Consider the following 20480-nt stretch of genomic DNA (forward strand, 5'->3'; position numbering starts at 1 on the left):
AAAAATCAAATTAGAATCAGTTACTGAAGTTAAATTGACAGATTGCTAATTGACAAACTAGAAAGAAGTAAGATTTTTTATATAGATTAGATTTATGGCAGACCACGGCTTTGAAATGTAAAAAAAAGAATATAATCATAGGTATCTCATAATTTCATGGAAAAAAAAAATTAAAAATGAAACAAAATAAAATCTTCGTTATCAAAACGAAAAAAGTTAAGTTTTTATTTATATTATCTCCACAGTTACATTTTCAGCTTATATTACTCTGTTCACAATATTTGAATATGGATTGTACACAACAATATTATCATGTATAATTAAACAATATGCTGTTGTATTTGCTGGAATACGCTGTCTTGTTTGAAATTCTATGCGAATATCAATGATGCTTTTTTTCAGAGTTTCATTTTGATGTGTGCAATCAATTAGAATCAATGGTGCTTGAGTTTTGAACTCTTCAAATGTCAGCATTGGGGCTGTCTCATGTATAGATCTTCCATGGTAAAATGCTTCTTGGAACCGGGAATACATTTCATAAAGAATTGCATATTGGTTCTGATCAAAGTTTACGTTAAGGTTTTCATACGGGTAAGATTCTGAATTTAAGAAAACCTTCAAATCGGACAGGTGACAATGATCAAATTGACTTTTATCGGCGGTGATAACATTATTTTTAGCTGTCTGGAAAGCGACCACGATAAATCTAGGGGTATTGAGCTGCGAACTTGCTTTCACGCTCCATATATGCTTGTCAGTGATTGGTAGAACTGGATACTCATACAGCTCCCATGTTCGAAAATTCATTTGAATATTTTGCTTTTTATTTATGATTTGCATCAGTTTTAGTTTTTCCGCATCTGATACCGTAACATGCGGAACTCGCCATTGAATTTTATCAATCTGGAGTGTTGAAATGTTGTTGGCGCCCGTGAAAATATTTAGGTCAGAGTTACTGCGCTGCAATATTAATTCATGTTTCGCATTCATAATGATGTTCTGGTAATCTTCTGCAAAACCCAGTATGTGTTTTAATGGGATACAAAAAGAGAAGTTACCATTGGCTGAAACAATGCTCGAATCTTTTTTCCAGCTACTGATTTCTAGGCGATTCGATTCTGTAGGTGTGTATGAGAGATATCCTTTGATGGTGGATGTTATGCCAACATTTTTACAAATATCGATCGGAAATCCATTTAATTCGTATCGAATTTCATTGAAAAGAAAGCATGCCGCATTATTTGAAAAATTTGGTGCCACTCTATCTTCTGGATTCGCTGCAGCCGCAGCAGGTACCGTAACGGTAATTCTGCCTTCAATGTAAATGTAACTTCGGTGAAGCAAAACATATAGATCTTGATTTTGGATTACTACACGTATTTCGTCATTGTGGTTGTATGAAGTTGTGTATGGGCTATATGCATGGTCTTGGATGCTGGTAATTCTATCATCATATCCAACCGGACCACGCAACGATAAAATTTCGCTATTCATATTCAATTATTTTTTCTTAATTCTGTTTAACGCTGAATCCGATTTCCCGTAATAATTCTACGTTTTCTTTGCGCAATGGATTAATTCTAGTCGATTTCTTTTGATTTTTTCCAAAAGATCGCGAAGATGGAGATGTTGTCACGTCCACCGTTTTTTTCTTAATGTTAGCAAATCTGTTATGCTTCTCTGTTTTATAGTTACTTAAATTGCTCCTATAAATGATCATTTTGACTTTTAGTTACTGTTTACTTTTTTAATATGTAATCGTATTGTAATAGTTTCCCCACGGAAATTAATTAAACAATTATTTTGATCCACTAAAGAGAGATTAAGAGTACGTATGTTCTTCACAGTGACCGGAAAGTAAATGACATTTTGTGGCACTTCTATTATCTTATATCCAGGTGGTACTCTAGGCGAAAATTCATGAATCGTATGTGATGGGCGATTGTTCAAATACGATCCCGTAATTTTATTACATTCCACTCGAATGACACTTACTTTTAATATGTCAGCTGACTGCTGTGAAACATGCACTGTATTTTCTCGTAAAACTTTGTTGTTTCTAAACCCTAAAAGTTGACCAATTGTATTCGGTTTGGAAAAATCAATGGGTTGACTGCATATGATTTCACATTGAAGTGTGTTCTTGTTGGCTTCCAATTCAAATTTGACATTCTGCGGTGCAAGTGTCCTCTTTAAATATTTGGATAAATGTTCTACCTCATACGATCCAGTTGGAATTTTAATATATGACAATGGCTGTTTTCGCTTAGTAGGGTTAGAACTCAGAGCCCTCTTGTTCTTTTGCACCTCTGGTTCTCCAACATTTAATTGCGCAGTATCATAATAATACCAATCAGAGCTCTTTTCAACAGCCTCTCCAATTTCATTTGAATTTAAACTTTCAATATCAATTGAAAGACCTTCATCATTATTATCGTTTTTATCGACACTGTTGTTATCATTTGAATCATTTCTCAGATTTTCATGGCCAAAGTAAAATAGGTCATTTGTTTCGTCGACATTGGGAATAGAATTAAATGTCTGAAAGTCAATCAACCCGCACACATAATTTCCATCGCTTAAATCAATAGACGGAAAATATTCGGCCTCCAACTGTGATGAATTTCCCGTTAATGTTAATGTTATCGATGACATGGTTAAAACGTGACTGATACTCAATAAATATTGTATCGCTTATTTGTACACCATGTCAAATAAAAATTTCAGGCATAAATGTCCGCATATGACACTATCAAAATTTTGGAAGCGTTCGTAATTAAAATAAATGGTACAGTCACCTTCAATATACTTTATAAACTCACGGGGTGGTTGTAAATCCCCGAAAGAATCATAGTAGTGGCAGACCTTATCACTCTTTAAGTAGCTCACCCAATGGGTCCCAAAACCAGATATGGTGAGAGGAAGAGGCCCAATCCTTTCTTATATGGCATTAAATAAAGCCCATTTCCAGATTTCATTTTGCTCCCCAACGCAATAGCTTCCATGGTTTGATTATGGCGCTGTGCTTCATTCAAATCCTTTTTTGCTTTATTTGCTGAAATAACTGCGTTTGCAACGCCAGCAGAGCCCCCCATCAATGCGCCTAATGCAGAAAGACCAGCAAAAATAGGTATTAGTGGCAACGCTCCACCTATTTTCGGAACGGGGATTATTCGTGGGAGCCCATTTTGCGCCATTTCCTTGGAAATTCGATGACTTTTTATAATGGTTTTCGCTGCTTGCACGGCTAATTTTGCAGCATCTGGAACTGTTCTCGGTTGCCCCTTATGAATTTCACTTTTCGCATTTTTTATTGCCTTTTTAAATACCTGTGAAACTGATGCCCTTTTCTGCTTCGTACTAGTTTTGGTGCGCTTTTTACTTAATTTCCGTTTCTGCTTAAGGCATCCACCCACTCGCGGCTTCAAGCCCATGCCCAAGGCGGATTTTGCCTTCATGATGCCGCTTATACTAAGCGCAGCAGCTCTTTCACCAAAACTAGCGTCTTTTGACTTTACGCGTTTCCACGCTTTTTTACCTAACAATTTATCTGCTTCATTACGTTCTTTTATGTCGTTTGTGTTCGAATAAGCTATGTCATGCTCTTTACATGCTCTGTCTAAATCATTTACACCTGGATCGTTTCGTTTGAGTCGTTTGTTAAGCTTTGTCCCCGGACCACAATACTGATATCTTGGAATATGCATTTCGAATGGGAGCTTATTTATTAATGTATTCATGAGACCTTTCCCCGTCAATCGTTTCTTCTTCTTCCCAGCAGATTTTCTTTTTGTCTTCATTTTTCTAGTTAGACCTTTACCAGAAATTTGTGTTTGTTTTTTTGTTTTTTTGTTTAACCCTCTACCGGATATTGATTTACGTTTTTTCAATGAACTCTTTGAAAACTTCTTTCTTTGTGTTTTCGATTTCATTTTCGTATCGTTTTTGCTTAATTTTTTCACTTAAATTCCCAATATTTAAACGTGTGGATCATGCAGAAGTTGGGCATTAACTGATCATTTGTGAGCGTGAATGGTTATATTTATAACGGTTTTTTTTTGTTTTTTAAATTTAAAAAAAAATGGAGAAGTTTCAAATAATCAAGCAACGTGTTAAAATTCCCATCCATAATGTTGAAACGCAGGGCAAAGACGTGAATAAAAAGCCGCATTATAAGCATAGTGTTTTGTTACCGAATAGCATTCGTTGTCTAATTTGCGGAGCCTCAAACAGTGGAAAAACGAATGTGATCATTAGTTTAATAGAAAGCCCAAATGGTCTTCGATTTGAAAACGTTTACGTGTACGCGAAATCCTTATTCCAACCAAAATATGTTTATTTGAAGAAAATTCTAGCATCCATCAAAGGTATTGGTTGTTATATGTTTTCCTCGAATGACAGTGTGATTCCTTTAGAGGAAGTCAAACCAAATTCAATATTCATATTTGATGATGTAATTTGTGAAAAACAAGATAATATTAGATCATATTTTTGTATGGGGCGTCATAGGAGTGTTGATTGCTTTTATTTAAGCCAAAGCTATGCGCATATCCCAAAGCATTTGATTCGTGAAAACGCTAATTTACTCGTGCTTTTCAGACAAGATGAGACAAACCTAAAGCATATATTTAGTGACTTCAACATATCTGTCGACATGTCATGAGCGAGCTCCAAACAATGGAAAATATCGTATGCAGTTCGATAACTTCATAAACATTCCGCCAATGTAAAATTGTATAAATAATATATAATTTCGCAATATATTTGCAGTATAGAAGATACTCTTTAGGTGTTCACATGATTTTTCATACCATTTTCATGTAAAAAAAAAAACAAGAAAACATCATCACCATTATGAAGAAAAGAAAAGAAAACAGCGTAGAGTCTGTACGGAATACCCACACTGAACGTTCAAAAAAATCAATCATAAACACTAGAAATACAATTGGGAAAAAGTTTCGAGATGTGCACAATAAAAAGTTAGCGGTATCGCATCGAGTCAGCGAGACATATAAACCTATTATTGAGCCCCTAAAAACTTTTGTGAAGCAAGAGCATGAACAAAATAATAAATCTTTTAAAAAAGAAAAAGATGACCATTATTGGATCCCTGATTCAGTTTTCAAAACTGCTATGGCACCTCATCGTCGTAATTTGTTCGATTATTCACCAGAGGCTTCAGGATCACGATCAAATTCATTTCATGACATTAGTGGAGTTGGGGCGCTTGGCGTGGGAGATATTACGGAAGATAAGGAGGAAGATGAAGCAGATGAGCTAGAAAAACACATAAAAAGTAAAGTTCTGAAAACTAATTCACCACTTATTGATCATACATACGGTTTTCAATATAAGCGCGGTAAACTTCTCTTAGGAAAAGATCGTGTGTTAACAAAAGACACCCCAAACGGATTAGTATATTCTATAAGGAAAAAAGAGTTCCCGGCTACAGCTGGTGTAACTGAGCTTTTGCTTTCGAGTAACCCTCAATTATACAAAAATGAAGATTTAGAGACATATAGGGATATGCTGGTATATACGAGCGCTCATAGAAAGAATTTTGATCGATTTGCCACAATAAATCGAGCCAAATCAACACCAAAATATAAAAACATTATTTCAAAGTTGTTTCCTATATCGAAGAGAGGAGCAGGTATAACCAAAGGAAATATCATACAAAAGCCGCAATTGAAATATAAAGTTGTCAACAAAAAAAGTTCAGGCAACACCAATTACACATACTGGGACGACCCAAATGAATTGGTGGATAGATTGCGTCTTCTGATTGCATCACAATCAGCCGGACACACTGGTCATGATAACGAAATAATTTCAATTGTTGAAGAACTTCGAGAAGCAAATATCATTAAGTAAATGTTCTGTGGACGTTTTTCCGTTAGTTGCACATTGACATTAGGTGGATAAACATCGAAAAAAATAAGATAAAGCCCAAAATGAGTAAAGAGCAAGTTGTGGATGAAATTCACCACAGCGCACGAAGAAACTTTCCACGGAGAAGTTATGAGATGCGCGGAATAAATGATACATTCCAAGTGGATCTTATAGAAATGATCCCATTTGCTGATCAAAATCGAGGATATAAGTATATATTAATGGTGATAGATGTGTTTACCAAACGTGCCTGGGCCAAAGGTTTGAAAAATAAGACCGGTCCGGAAGTTACAAAGGCCATGGAAACCATCTTCAGAGAAAACCCAAACCATATTCCGTCCAATATCCATTCAGACGACGGAAAAGAATTTTTTAATCAACATTTCCAGCGCTTGATGAGGGATTATAAAATAAATCATTACTCTACATTTAGTAAAATGAAGGCCTCAATTTGTGAGCGACTAAATCGGACTATCCTCAACAAGCTGTGGCGTCAATTCAACCTACAGGGCTCGCATAAATGGTTGAATCATCTCCAACCAATAATTGATAAATACAATTCAACAACACACCGAACAATCAAAATGAAACCCATCGATGTTGGCCCAAAAGATCAAGAATATTTACTGCAAACAGCATATAAGCAAAATCGAACTTTGAAATCGAATCGAGAGAAAAAGTTTAAGGTTGGAGATTTCGTGCGTATAAGTAAATTTAAATCCATTTTCGAAAAAGGTTATACGCCAAATTGGAGCACTGAAATTTTTCGTATTGCAAAAGTTTTGCCTACCGAACCAGTAACATATCATTTGGTTGATTTGAATGATAAAATAATCAAAGGCTGTTTTTATGAGCATGAGCTACTTAAAACTGAAAATAAGGATATTTACTTGGTGGAAAAAATAAAAAAAACGAAAAAATGGTAAATTATTCGTAAAATGGTTAGGTTTTGACGATTCACACAATTCGTGGATCAATTCAGACGATCTAATTTAAGTATGTATTTTCTATGACTCATTGCATAAGAATTTTTTGATTACTAATTCAAATGGAATTTGTATGACTCATAAGAAAGACATTTCTATGACTAATAACATAGAAATTTTTATGACCCTTTTTTTCCACTCGATGATTCATCACCAAAAAATAAGCACTCAAGAAAATATTTAAAGGCATTTGAAAACTACTTCAATTTGAAACGCAGTTTGAGTTTTCCATTCGAGCTGTAAAGTTGCGTATTATTCAGAACAAAATGTCAAACATCGTGTACACTCTTCGTAATCGTCAAATCGTAAGAGTTGATCCACAGCCGGCGGAGCCCACATCAGAGCTTATAATTGATCCACAGCCGGGTAGTGTCCAATCGGAGATAAATAATGTGCAACCGATTGTAATTGATCCACAGCTGGGACAAAGTAGTGTCCAACTGGAGTCAAATAATGCGCAATCGGCTACAATTGATCCACAGCCGGGGCCAAGTAATGGACAGCGTAGCGCAAGTCCCGATTTCCCATATATAGTATATGTCTTTTCGTCGTGGATTACTGGACAAACCGACAGTGACTATTTTCCCTCTAGTGACGAATCAGATTATTATAACACTAGCGAGGAGGAGGAGGAGGAGGACAGTGCGATCGATATTATGGATAATTTTATTGAACGAAAAAAGCGAAGCCATGCTGATTGGGAAAAGGCGATTACGGAGGCCGCAAAATATGAAGAAGACGCAAAAAAATCGGAACCAATATGTCCCATTTGTTTGCTAGATTTACGCAATAACAATCTTCCAATTTTCACTTTAAGATGTGGACATATGGCGCATTATATTTGTATTGATCATTATTTCGAGTATGAGAAATTTCATTGTCCGGTTTGCATAGAGGTATCGTGTATTGGTGGAGGAACAAAATCATATTTCTCTTTCCGTTAATTCACCAAATTCTTAATATTATTCATATTTTTGCTGCATAAGAAAGCTTTTTGATGACTCATAAGTTAGGAATTTATATGACTCATAAAAAAAAGCATTTCGATTACTCATAAGTTAGGAATTTGTATGACTCATAAGAATGGTATTTGGATGACTCATAAACTAATAAAAAAAAGTAAAAAATGCTACTACGCCTTTTCCATTTTTTCAAACTTTATAAAGCATGCATGTTTATTCTATTCAGTTAGAATTACTTGAGCGGTGGACGACTAAATAGCCATGGCTACACCAAAAGGAAATGAAATTCAAGTTGTTACCAAAAAATCGGCTTTCAAAAAGCGTATTCGAATAGATTCATATATCAATACCGATTACATTGACCTAATACCATTCCTTGCGGAATGTCAACGAATATTTGTTTATCGAACTAAATTTGTGTTGAGCCTGTTATCGAATGTGAAAATGTTTTCAATTTTGGAAGCAAAATTTATCCGTACAGTTGGTAAAGAGGATGAGAAGGATGGGGGCAAAGAAAATCGCGAAATCGCTACATTTTATTTGCAAAGTAATCTTAAAAAAATTATGATGAACACCAAATTAAACGCCTGCTTCAAGACCAACGTTAGTGATGTTATATTGGCAAAAGTTGATGAGCTGCAGGAGGGTGGTTCTGGATGGACTCTTCACGAAATTGTGTCTTTGGATATAAATTATAACAGATATGTACAGTTCAAGGGTGGTACTTATATGAAACTCCCCCAATCGTTGATCAAGACTAGAGCCATTGTCAATGTTCAAAATGACGACAATCAATGTTTTAAGTGGGCTATACTTTCTTGTTTGCATCCCGTTAACAAAAATATGATTAGAGTAGCAAAGTATGAACAATTTAGAAACGAATTAAATTTCGATAATATAAAATTTCCAGTGAAATTAAGCGATATTTCTCTTTTTGAACAGCTTAACCCCGAAATATCTGTAAATGTATACATTGTAGAAAGAGAATATTCCGCATTCACTGAACGTTATGAAAATATAATTGTTCCAGTTCGACTTACAAAAAATGTTAAACAGCACCACGTTCATTTATTACTTTTATTTGAATGCGGCGAAAGTGAAATCGATGCAGATGATGATTTTCAAAGTTACATAGATAGGATTGAGAAAGCTTCTATCACTCATTACGCCTGGATTAAAAATTTAAGTGCACTAATCCAAAAACAGGTGACACGCAAAAATCGCTCGAAAAAACATATTTGCGATCGATGTTTGCAATATTTTTACACAGAAGAAAAATTGAGTGATCATTTGTTGCAGTGCAATTTATCAAATGAAACCAGAATTACCATGCCTGATAATGAAAATCGCTGGATTAACTTCAAGAACTTCAGATGCAAGATTGAGATTCCATTTATAATCTATGCGGATATCGAATCTTTGTTGATAAGGCAGGAGGATGAAATTATTTTCAATGAAAAAAAGGTTCCCAAAGGCGCAATACATAGGCATATTCCAAACAGTATTGCATACTATTTCCACTCACGAATCGATCCAAATTTGTCGCATTATGAACATTTTGTCGGCATTGATTGCATAAGTCAATTCATCCAAAAACTGGAATTTATAATGGAGCACCTTGTATGGCCAAGGATTCATAAAATCAAACCCTTGTCATTGACGGATGATGAAGAAGATGAATTCCAAAGCGCGAGCTTCTGTCACATTTGTGGGAAATCATTCTTTGGTTGGAGAAGATCAAATTGCAAAGTTAGAGACCATTGTCACTTAACAGGCAGATATCGTGGAGCCGCTCACTCAAAATGCAATTTGCAGTTCCAAATATCGAAATCAATACCAGTAGTTTTCCATAATTTGGATTATGATTGCCATTTTTTAATTGAAGAATTGGCAAACGCTTTTCCCGGCGCCATCAAATTAATCCCTAAAAACAGCGAACACTATATTGCGTTCTCGAAAGATTTACCTGATTACAACGACAATTTTGACAATGAACAAGACGATGATTCTGATCATGAAGAAGACGACGGCGGTGAACATATGAAAAGTAATTATCGCGAAAGAATGAGGCTAAGATTTATTGATTCTTACAGATTTTTGCAATGTTCGTTAGCTGAACTTGCTAAATCGTTGCCATCAAAGGAACTGAATATTACACGGAGACAATGGGCAAACTTAAGTGAGCAAGAATTGGACTTGTTAACAATGAAAGGCGTCTATCCATATACTTATATGGACTCGTGGGATAAACTGAATGAAACGAAATTACCAACACTTGAGCAATTTTATGATGATCTTAACGATTGCGGAATATCTGATGAACAATACGCCCATGCCCAAAATGTATGGAATACATTCAATATTCAGTCATTAAGAGAATATACGGATATTTACCTCAAAACGGATGTACTTTTGTTGGCCGATATATTCGAAAATTTTCGCAATAATTGCATAACACTATATGGGCTAGATCCGGCCCATTATTATACCCTACCCGGATATTCGTGGGATTGCATGCTCAAATACACTCAAGTGCAAATCGAACTTCTCACCGACATCGATCAACTTATGTTTGTTGAACGTGGTCTAAGAGGAGGAATTAGTCAGTGTTCGAACCGTTATTGCAAAGCAAATAATAAGTTTATGGGCGCAGACTTTAATCCAGAAATGCCATCAAATTATTTAATGTATTTTGACGTTAATAACCTGTATGGATGGGCTATGTGCGAAGCACTTCCAATATCTGAATATATGTGGAATACGGACACGTATTCTAGCATTGAAGAAATCGAGTGCGAAATAATGGAGACGCCGAATGACGCCGCGTATGGATCGATGCTTGAGGTTGATTTAGAGTATCCACACTATCTGCACGATCAGCATAATGACTATCCGTTTTGCTGTGAGCATATGGAGGTCGGTGAATCTTCGGAGAAAAGGCTGGTGCTGACTCTTTCCGATAAGAAAAATTACATTATTCATTATCGCATGTTAAAGTTAGCACTGAAGCATGGGCTTAAGTTGAAAAAAGTCCATAGAATGTTGACATTTAGACAGTCTAAATGGATGAAAGACTATATCGTTTTAAACACAGTTGAAAGGGCGAAAAGCGAAACTAAATTTGAAAAAAATCTATACAAGCTCATGAATAATGCTGTATATGGTAAAACGATGGAAAATATTCGGAATCGGGTAGATATTAAATTAGTCAATAAATGGGATGGAAGGTACGGCATGGAGACATTAATTGCAAAACCAAATTTTAAACGAAGCGTTATATTTGATGAAGATTTAGTTGCGTGCGAAGTGAGACGATTGAATGTGTATATGATGAAACCTATAATAGTTGGCGCAGCAATATTAGACATTTCAAAGTATAAAATGTATGAATTCCATTATGATTTCATATTGCAACATTTTAATTTTGAGCAGTGTAATTTGCAATACAGTGACACGGATAGCTTTTTGTACAACGTCAATTGTGAAAATATATATGATTTTATACGAGAGAACAAAGAACAATTTGACACAAGTGATTTTCCAAAAAATAACCCATACAACATTCAGCCCTTCAATAAAAAAGTATTGGGTGTAATGAAGGATGAGTATGAAGGAGAAATTATTTTGGAGTATGCTGACGCACGCTGCAAAATGTATTCATTGAAATTGAAAGGGAACAGGGTTGAAAAAAGAGGTAAAGGTGTTAAAAGAAATGTGCTCGATAATAAAATCAAATTTGATGATTATAAACGTTGCATTGATGGACAATTAAAGGAAGAGGAATCAATCAAAGATCAAGTTACAATAAAATCCCTTTTACACAACGTTTATACGGTGAAAAATCCCAAGAAAGTGCTAGATCCCCACGATAAAAAAAGATTTCTTATTCCAAATACATATAATACATTAGCTTGGGGCCACTATAAAATTGGTTCTTTTAAGAACAAGCAAACCCAAATGTAAAGGGGCTTATGACTCATCGTCGATGAGTCATCGTTGATGAGTCATAATCCATGACTAATCAACCAAAATGTATGTATAAGTAGAATGTTTCTATGCTTATTTTTATTCAGTATTTGTTCGCCTTTTCAACATTTAGAATCTGGGGAGCCTACGATGTCTTTCCAAAATAAACCATTTACAATATTGATTGAAGGAAATATTGGTGTTGGAAAGAGTACCCTTTTGAATTACTTTAAACAGTTTGATCAAGTTGAAATTGTGGTGGAGCCGATTGAAAAGTGGCAAAATCTCAATGGGTCCAATTTGTTGGATTTGCTCTACAGGGATACACAAACATGGGGTTTCCCATTTCAAATGTACACACTTTTACTCATGCTCCAAAATCATGTTCTACAACGGGAAAAAAGGTGAAAATTTTGGAGCGATCACTGTTCAGTGCATATAACTGTTTCAACGAAGTTTTAAAAGAACAAAATAACCTCAAAAGGGAAGAGTATGCTATAATACATAAGTGGATGGAGTACGTTCAAAAAAGTTTTGATGTTCAACCGGATCTTATTGTTTACTTGCGAGCAACTCCTGAGCAAGTTTTTGATCGAATCAAATGTCGTAATAGACCTGAAGAAAATGACATAAGCCTTGATTATATTCGTCGAATACATGAGCTCCATGAAGATTGGCTTATGGTTAGAAAACACAACGGCACAGTTCCAGTTGTTGTGTTGGATGCCAGTTTAAATGAAATTGAGGTTCAAACTGAATATAAAAAAATAACGGACAAAATTTCTATTGCGACAGGGTAAATATTTCCTCATTGTTCATTTTAATTGAAATGCATACATACACACACAAAAATAATCTCAAGAGCGAAGAAACAAAAAATAAATTGGAGCCGAATTTTGTGGTTAGTTTCATTTGTAACGCCACCAAGGAAGCACGTTCATTTTCGTTTTTGAACAATAAGTGAATTAATTGACAAGATTCAAAGATGGATACATCTGAGCAAATGGACATTGAAGTCTCTGATGACGAAATGATGAATATTGATATATTATTTGATCAACACGATGATAAGCGTAGTAATTTCACGTTCGTGGACATTATAGGATTCCACAACCGGCATCATTTCATTTGTAAGGAATTCTATTTGATTAACGGTGATTACGAATATCATGCCATCATCAAACCACCATATGGTTTAAATAAGCTTCCAAGGCACGAACGTGAAATGGCATTGTGGGAAATCGAACATTTACATGGTCTACAGTTCCAAAGTGGTGACGTGCATCTTTTAGAGGTGATTGAAGCCACATATCCTTATTTAATGGACAAGATCATAATCGTTGAGAATGACTTCAAGGCAAGGACGCTAAAATATATGTTCCGAAGCTGCGGTGAACTAAATTGTGTTCCAATTGGAAAAATGGATTTCGACATGGATCTTCAATGCAAAGACGAGTATCCGGTCTGCAAGAAACATCATCGAATACTCTGCCAGCCTGCGTGTGAATGTGCCGTTGCCACTACGCATCGATTAAGAGAAATAACGGATAATAATTTAAATTTAATGGAGTTTTTTGATAATGAGTAAAAATGAAATGGATTTAAATTTTAACAATCTAACTTAGCAGAATAAAATAGCATAGTTTGATAGAATAAAATTCAGTATTGAGTAGAATCTCGAGCGAACAACAGTTATTTTGTTTTAAAATCATGTCTAAGAATCCTTTCAGTTGGCATAAAAATTCCGATGTGAAATATCAAAAATTAAGAGAATCACCATCGCCACCTAAAATCCCAATATCAAAAGAACAGAAACCACCAGAACTACCCAAACGAAACATGGTACAAAAACCACCAGAACGACCTCCAAAGCCCAAAAAGTAGTAAATTTTCCTCTATCGATTAAGCTTGAATGTTTAAATGATTAAGATTTTTTGAAGAAATAAAAATAAAAAAGAAACACAAAAAATCTATTGTTTTTTATTTGATTCCGAAGAAATTTTCTTTTATTGTATTTAATAATGAAAATGGATACAAAAAAAAGAGGTTAAAAATAAACTTATTTTTCTAATAACGCCCCATAGCCGTGGCCTGTCATATATATGAAATTTTTCGGGAAGTATTTTTCAATTTCCTCAATACGCTTCTGCAACATGTCTTCCGATAAATTTGGTAAATTGGGTGCTGTTTTTAACCATGTATTCAAACTTAAATCATTTATTTCTGGGTTGCATGATTTCTCAAGAAGAATGTCCGACCATTCCACTTCCATTTCTGCTTCCATAAAAGTGTCCAGCATCAAATCTATGCCTGATTTCAGTGAGAATGGTGACAAGGGCTTGAATATTTCTCCGTTTGTGTCTTCAAGAACTTTGTAGAGTGTGGTCAAAGAAATCATAAGACCTCCATTCGGTATACGGTATGCAATTCGTCTTATGAATCGAATTATTTCGGTGGTTAGTTCGTGACCATCATATCCTTGTCTCCATGTCATGCAGCCCATCCAATACTTCACATTCACCAAGATGTATGGACTGAACAAGCCTTTTTGTGTGGCCTTTTCTTTAAAATCGACGAGTAAATTGGGAAAAAAATCATCAATGAGAGCCGGAAAGAGTGTATCAAGCATTCAGTAAATTTTATAAAGGTCCCAATATTGTATTTATCTGTAACAATGCCTTCAAAGAGATCTTCTTCGCCATATGTTTCAAACAAATCCATATAACGTGTTAAATCAATAGCGCCCACAGAATCAAAAACCTCCTTATTGTTTTCGAAAAATCCAAAAAATTCTTGCATCAGCCCATAGAAATCTGAACCACGTATGTTGTGACCGGGATACTTAAGTTGATCAGCTTTAATATATTCGAGCCATTTTTCATAATAAAGTACGCAATGAGGTTCGCGAAGTCCGTAGTCTTCAGCGTCTCTATTCAACGCACTCAAGAACATATTTAAACCATATCTCATAATGACTTTTTAGTTTTGACAACACTTATAAAACTTGATGAAAATGCGTGCAGCTAACTCTTATCTAAAGCAGCTAAGAACCGACTGACGAAAAATTTACGCATAGAATGTTTTATATATTTTTTCTTATGCGCTTGTTGATGTTGTGGTTTCTTTTTTCTATTCTTCATCTTCCTCGAAGTCAATATTTAGACGGTTTCCGCGTTTCGAATCACGACCCTGGAAAATGATGTAAAGTTTGTCCGTATTCATCTTCAAAATTCTATGAAGTGAATTGTCGAAACGTTCTGGCAATAGAAGGCTACCTTCTTCTATATCTCCGCGAACACAGGTGCGAACCTTATTAAACATTTCGCTTTTGAATGCAGCAAATCCCAACACTTTATAACGTTTTCCAATTTCCAACGTATCAAAATTCATAAACGAGCTGCTTGAGCTGGCGGAGATTTCATTCAATTTTCTTGCTGCAGACATTTTTTCTTTTTAAAATGAATGGAAAATAAAAAGGGCCGTCTAAAATAAATTTCAATATTTTAGAATTACTACACTGAAGAAATAACTGAACTACAGATTTTTCAAGATTTCAAGACTGGGTTGACGAGTTTTTTGGGCAACGATTTGACTAGTTCTAACGCTAATCCAAAAATGGTGCCATCACATAAATCTGCATCCATATTTATACGAACGACTACCCAAACCAATGAGTCATCACATAAATATTCCTACGCAATGAGTCATCACATGTCTATACCATGAATCATCGCGCAAGTTGAATTCCCTACACGATGAATCATCGAAATTTCCCTCAGAACTATGTAGTTTTCAGCTCACCCGTCAAAACCTATGTGATTTTCGGCTCACCTACAGAAACCTATGTGATTTTCGGCTCACTCATTTTTGACTGAGCTGAAAACCACATAGATTTCGGCCGGTGAGCTGAAAATCACATAGATTTCGACTGGTGAGCTGAAAACCACATAGCATACACTACTGAAAAATAATTTCTTTATTGTCCATGGATCATCAAATTCATATCCAAATCGTTTAATCCATGCTAAACGTGATTTCGCCTTGGCTGTAATATACTCAATGTGTGCATTAAAATTCAATTTATGGTCAAGTATCACCCCAAGATCCTTTATCACGTCAACTCGATCGATTTTTTCGTTGCCAATGGAATATTCGAAGTTAAATTTCAGGTGGCCACGATGAAAAGACACATATTTGGTCTTAGATACATTTAGCTTTAGCTTGTTCCGGTTAAAGTATTCAACAAGCCTATTCAAGTCAGCTTGTAATTCCAGACAATCATCATAATGTCTGATGTGTTTCCATAGGCGAGTGTCATCAGCAAACGACTGAAGTATTGAGTTTCTTATGTGTTTTGGTAAATCAATGATGAACAACAGAAACAATGTAGCACCAATCGGGTAACCCTGACCAGTTCCCGATGTAACTTCAATGGGGCTCGACATGTAACTCGTCGAATAACAATAAGTGCTTCATCTGAAAAAGAAATGGTCGGGTGACAGGTTGAAAGAAAGAGACTGCGTTCAAATATTGAATCGATGTGTTCTGCGTTATTCATGTTCTTTTACCTTTGCGTCTGACAAAAATAATCCACTACGATATGTGATGTGACTCCTGGTTTCATTCAATTTGACAATCTGTTGGCGACCATGCAAATACGATTTGATCCACTTGAGCAATTGTTGATTCAGTCCCATAATATCCAATTTGCGTATTAGTAAATCAATGTTGACCGAGTCAAAGGCCTTCGCAATATCCAAGTAAATTGCATCGGTTTGTATTTGGTTTTTCATTCCTAAAATTGCACACGATGTAAATTCAGCCAAATTTGTAGTTGTAGATTTTCCCTTCACAAATCCATGTTGACTGTTATCAATAATATTCTCCATGTGATAATTAAGGTGTTTGGCAACGATGGAATCAAGCAACTTCGGTATTACACACTGCAGGGCTACACCACGATAGTTTTCAACTTTAGCTTTAACACCGGCTTTGTGCACCGGTCTAACGAATGAACTTTTCCAAATTTCAGGTACAAATCCAGTGTCTAATGATTTCTTCAGCATGTGTGTTATTGGTTTCAACAGTGCTGTAGTACATTCTTTGACAAAAATATTTGGTATTCCATCAGGTCCAGATACCATGTTGTTTGGAAGGTTATTTATCGTATCCATAACCATTTCCTCAGTAATGTTGATAGTTGGAAATTTAGCACACAGATCCTTTAGCAATGGTTCATCTTCAGAATAATTCTCATTTTTGGTATAATCCGGTTCAGTGTACGCTTTGGAAAAATGTGTTGCGAAAGATTTTGCTATCTCACCTCGGTTACTACTTTTCTTATCTCCAAGAACCATTTCATTCGGAAGATCATCATTCGTCTTTTTGGAACCATTATCGAATTCGAAAAACTTCTGTGGATCTTCATTGATAAGGTTTTCCATTTCGAGTTTGTAGTTTCTATATGCCAAACGTGCGCTCTTTTTGTATTCTCTTCTCAATTTGGAGTGTTCTTTTTTGGCGTAGTTTTTTTCTTCAATGGTATGTCTGGATGCTATGTATTTGTACTGATTATTGACTCTATTCTTCAAATTGATAAGGTCATTATTAAACCATTTTGGGTGACTTGAAAGCTTCTTTGTTTTCATCACAACATTCGATGAAATTACTGAATCAATCAGTTCGTAGAACTTTGTGATATGCGAGTCCAAATCATCACCGGAAAACATTTCCATCCAATCGACGTCATTCAGCGACTCATTTATGGTATCGTAATCGGCATTCACAAAATCTCGGTAACTATAATTCGAAGTTGGTTTAAATTGGTTACAATCAAAATTACCAATATTTATCTCATACGATTTGTGATGTGACTCCTGGTTCAGTAGGTGATAATCATTTTTGGAACAATTGACGAAATCGGTGCTGTTAGTCCAAACTAAATCAAGCATAGCTCCATTCAAGTTGCCATTTTTGTTGATTTGCATAAGGCCCAGATCATGACAGGTGTCCAAAACGACCATTTCTTTTTCAGATGAAGCACTTATTGGAATGGCTATGTCAGCATCTTCAGCATCATCAGTATACCAATCCAATCGTGACAAATTAAAATCCCCAGATACTATTAAAATATCTTCGTTCTTCATCATATAAGTATGGAACCCATACACAGCTGAAAAGATTGCCCGAGTTGAATCCATCCAGAAAAAATTTCTGTTGTTTGCACTTCATAAAATGAAATGGCCACACAGATTTAGGAAACCACCATATGAATGCCGACTGCTTGAATTACAAATGATAACGCTGGAAGAACGAAGAAAAGTAGCCCAAATATCACTCGTTCATAATGTGATGTGTGGACATACATCATCGAAACACATTTTGAGCAAAATAAATATTAGAACATCGCGACATGGGACAAGAAACTCAAATTTTCTATCATTACCAATGCGTCATCGTGATTACTCAAAGTTCGAGCCTATAAATTATATGCTGATGACATACAATGAATTTTATAAATATTTTGTTCCTATCAAACCGCCTAATCTACCTAATGAATGCAATGTTACTACGATTCCAAATTGTGATACTTATTTGATTGATTTTAACACAAATACAAATACTGTCAAACATAGAGTTACCGAATATTTTAAAAGAAGCAGAATTTGGAGAGAGTAAAATGAAACATTTAAAATATCAAATTGTAAATATTGTAAATATAAAATAATATTTATACTAAATAAACCACCTCTGGCAAAGAAACGCTGTACGGTGCAGAATAATAATCATACTTTACACGATTGCTTCAACATGTACCAAAATTTTCGCTGAAATTACTACTGGACATATCCAGCCAAGTGGATCGAACATTGAAGAGATTTCAGATAGTAGCAATCTTTTTGTAAATGGATTTGAATGATTTTTTAAACTGAGTTCGTATGTGAAAACATCTTGAGACGGCGACCACTTTATGCCCAACGCTTTCACCCTGCTGCTTATAGCCTTCAATTCACGATCACTCTCCGGAATTGCGGACAGCACATTTGCGTTGTTTGAAGACCATTTACGTAAATTGAATCCGGCTTTGCTGAATACCTTGCGCAAGTCGCTACACAATTGTATTGCTTCTGCCTTAGTAAAAGCACCTTTTACCACATCGTCAACCCACATGTTTTTTCTTATGGTATTTGATACCTCTGGATATTAATTTTCGCAATCGATTGCAAGTTGTCTTGTAGTGAGATGTGATAAAAACGGAGCGAGACTGGTGCCGTATGTGACCGTGATAAGTCTAAATTCAGAAAGTGGCAGTTCAGGGGAATCACGCCAAATGATTTTTTGCAAGTCTCTTTGGCTTTCGTAAATTAAAATTTGGCGGTACATTTTCTCAATGTCAGCCGTAAATGCATATTTGTAAATGCGAAAATTGATTAGAATGCTTAACATGTCCCTTTGTTCTATGGCACCCAATGCAAGTTCATCATTGAGAGATTTTCTGTTGTCAGTTTTTTGAGAGCCATTGAACACTACCCGAAGTTTCGTAGTTGTGCTATCTCGTATTACACAATGATGTGGCAAATAATACGATGTGATATTTGGATTGTAAACCGATCGTTCCATATGACCTAGGTCAATGTACTCGTGAATGAATTTTTTATATTCTTCTGCCAATTTAGGATTTTTTTTTGAATCGATTTTCAAGCTGCAAAAATGTTGCAATGGCGCATTTTCGCGAGTTTCCCAAATCTGGTGCATTTTTTCCATCTTTGAATGGCGTTTTGACACAATATCTTCCATTTTCCAAACGAATAGTGTTTTCTTCAAAATGGTTTTCACACATTTGTTCTTCTTCAGTGAGAGCGCACTCGTCATCGTCGATTTTTATATCATCATGCTTGAAAAATTCAGATATACGTTGTTCGACGTCGACAACTGAAATGAGCGTTGTTACTTGTGCTCCCACGGCTGAATCAAAATTGGTTGGTCCCGAAATGATCCAACCCAATTCAGAGTTTTGGGCGATCGGTTCGTCTGTAGAATCCTTGATGAGACCTGGTTTTATGATTTGTGCGTATTCAGCTGCGCCGAGAAGAATGTCTATCGGACCAGCTTCAATGTATGAAGGATCAGCGAAATGAAGATTGTTCAAATGTGAGAATGATTTGTTAAAAACATTTTCATTTCGTGATAAATTTACCAAACTTTTTAATACAATTGCAGTTGTATTCAAAACAAAATTTGAAGTGAATCGAGGCGAAATGTGCAAGTCAACAATGCACACCTGATTTTCTTTTGTTATTCCACTTACACAAGTTTTTTGTTTTATTCTTTTTAGTTTGAGCAATTGCATTGCTGATTCGGTGATGAACGCGCTCTGCGATCCTTGATCGATCAGAGCACGAAGTGCATATTTTTCGTTATTTTTACCCTTCACGCTAATTAATGCCGTAGCTAATAATACACGCGAATTCGATGCTGAAGAATTTGCTGATACTACTGAATTATCATTTTCGTGTTCATCGTTCGGTGCTTGATAGTCCGAAATTTTCGCGACATTTGATTCAACTGAATCGAAATGCAGTTGTACAGTTTTCACTGGATGGCAGCACTCAATTAGTTATAAAACGTTCAATTGACAGTTTACTGTGCGACATGGAGAAACAGCGGCAACACA

At 35.5% G+C, this 20480-nt stretch overlaps 1 protein-coding gene across 1 annotated transcript; it reads right to left on the reverse strand.

Annotated features, from left to right (window-relative positions):
* Positions 1 to 14935: 14935 nt before the first annotated feature.
* On the reverse strand, positions 14936 to 17952 carry LOC129571458 (uncharacterized). Its single transcript, XM_055451251.1, has 3 exons — positions 16824 to 17952; positions 16375 to 16601; positions 14936 to 14995 (listed from the first exon to the last, which is right to left on the reverse strand). Exons 1-3 carry the CDS (start codon positions 17950 to 17952, stop codon positions 14936 to 14938), a joined length of 1416 nt encoding a protein of 471 aa, XP_055307226.1.
* Positions 17953 to 20480: the final 2528 nt, after the last annotated feature.

This window comes from Sitodiplosis mosellana, unplaced genomic scaffold (assembly GCF_009176505.1).
Source record: "Sitodiplosis mosellana isolate CC-2019 unplaced genomic scaffold, AAFC_SMos_1.0 Smas_scaffold_2515, whole genome shotgun sequence".
Taxonomy (NCBI): domain Eukaryota; kingdom Metazoa; phylum Arthropoda; class Insecta; order Diptera; family Cecidomyiidae; genus Sitodiplosis; species Sitodiplosis mosellana.

Excerpts from the sequence above, each read along its gene's own strand:
- LOC129571458 (XM_055451251.1), bottom strand. The coding sequence starts at position 17,952 with ATGAAGAACGAAGATATTTTAATAGTATCTGGGGATTTTAATTTGTCA. Across the intron at positions 16,602-16,823 it reads TGTACCTGAAATTTGGAAAA|GAATGAAAAACCAAATACAA; the intron begins GTTCATTCGTTA and ends GTGCAATTTTAG. Across the intron at positions 14,996-16,374 it reads TATTTTTGTCAGACGCAAAG|GGTCGTGATTCGAAACGCGG; the intron begins GTAAAAGAACAT and ends ATCATTTTCCAG.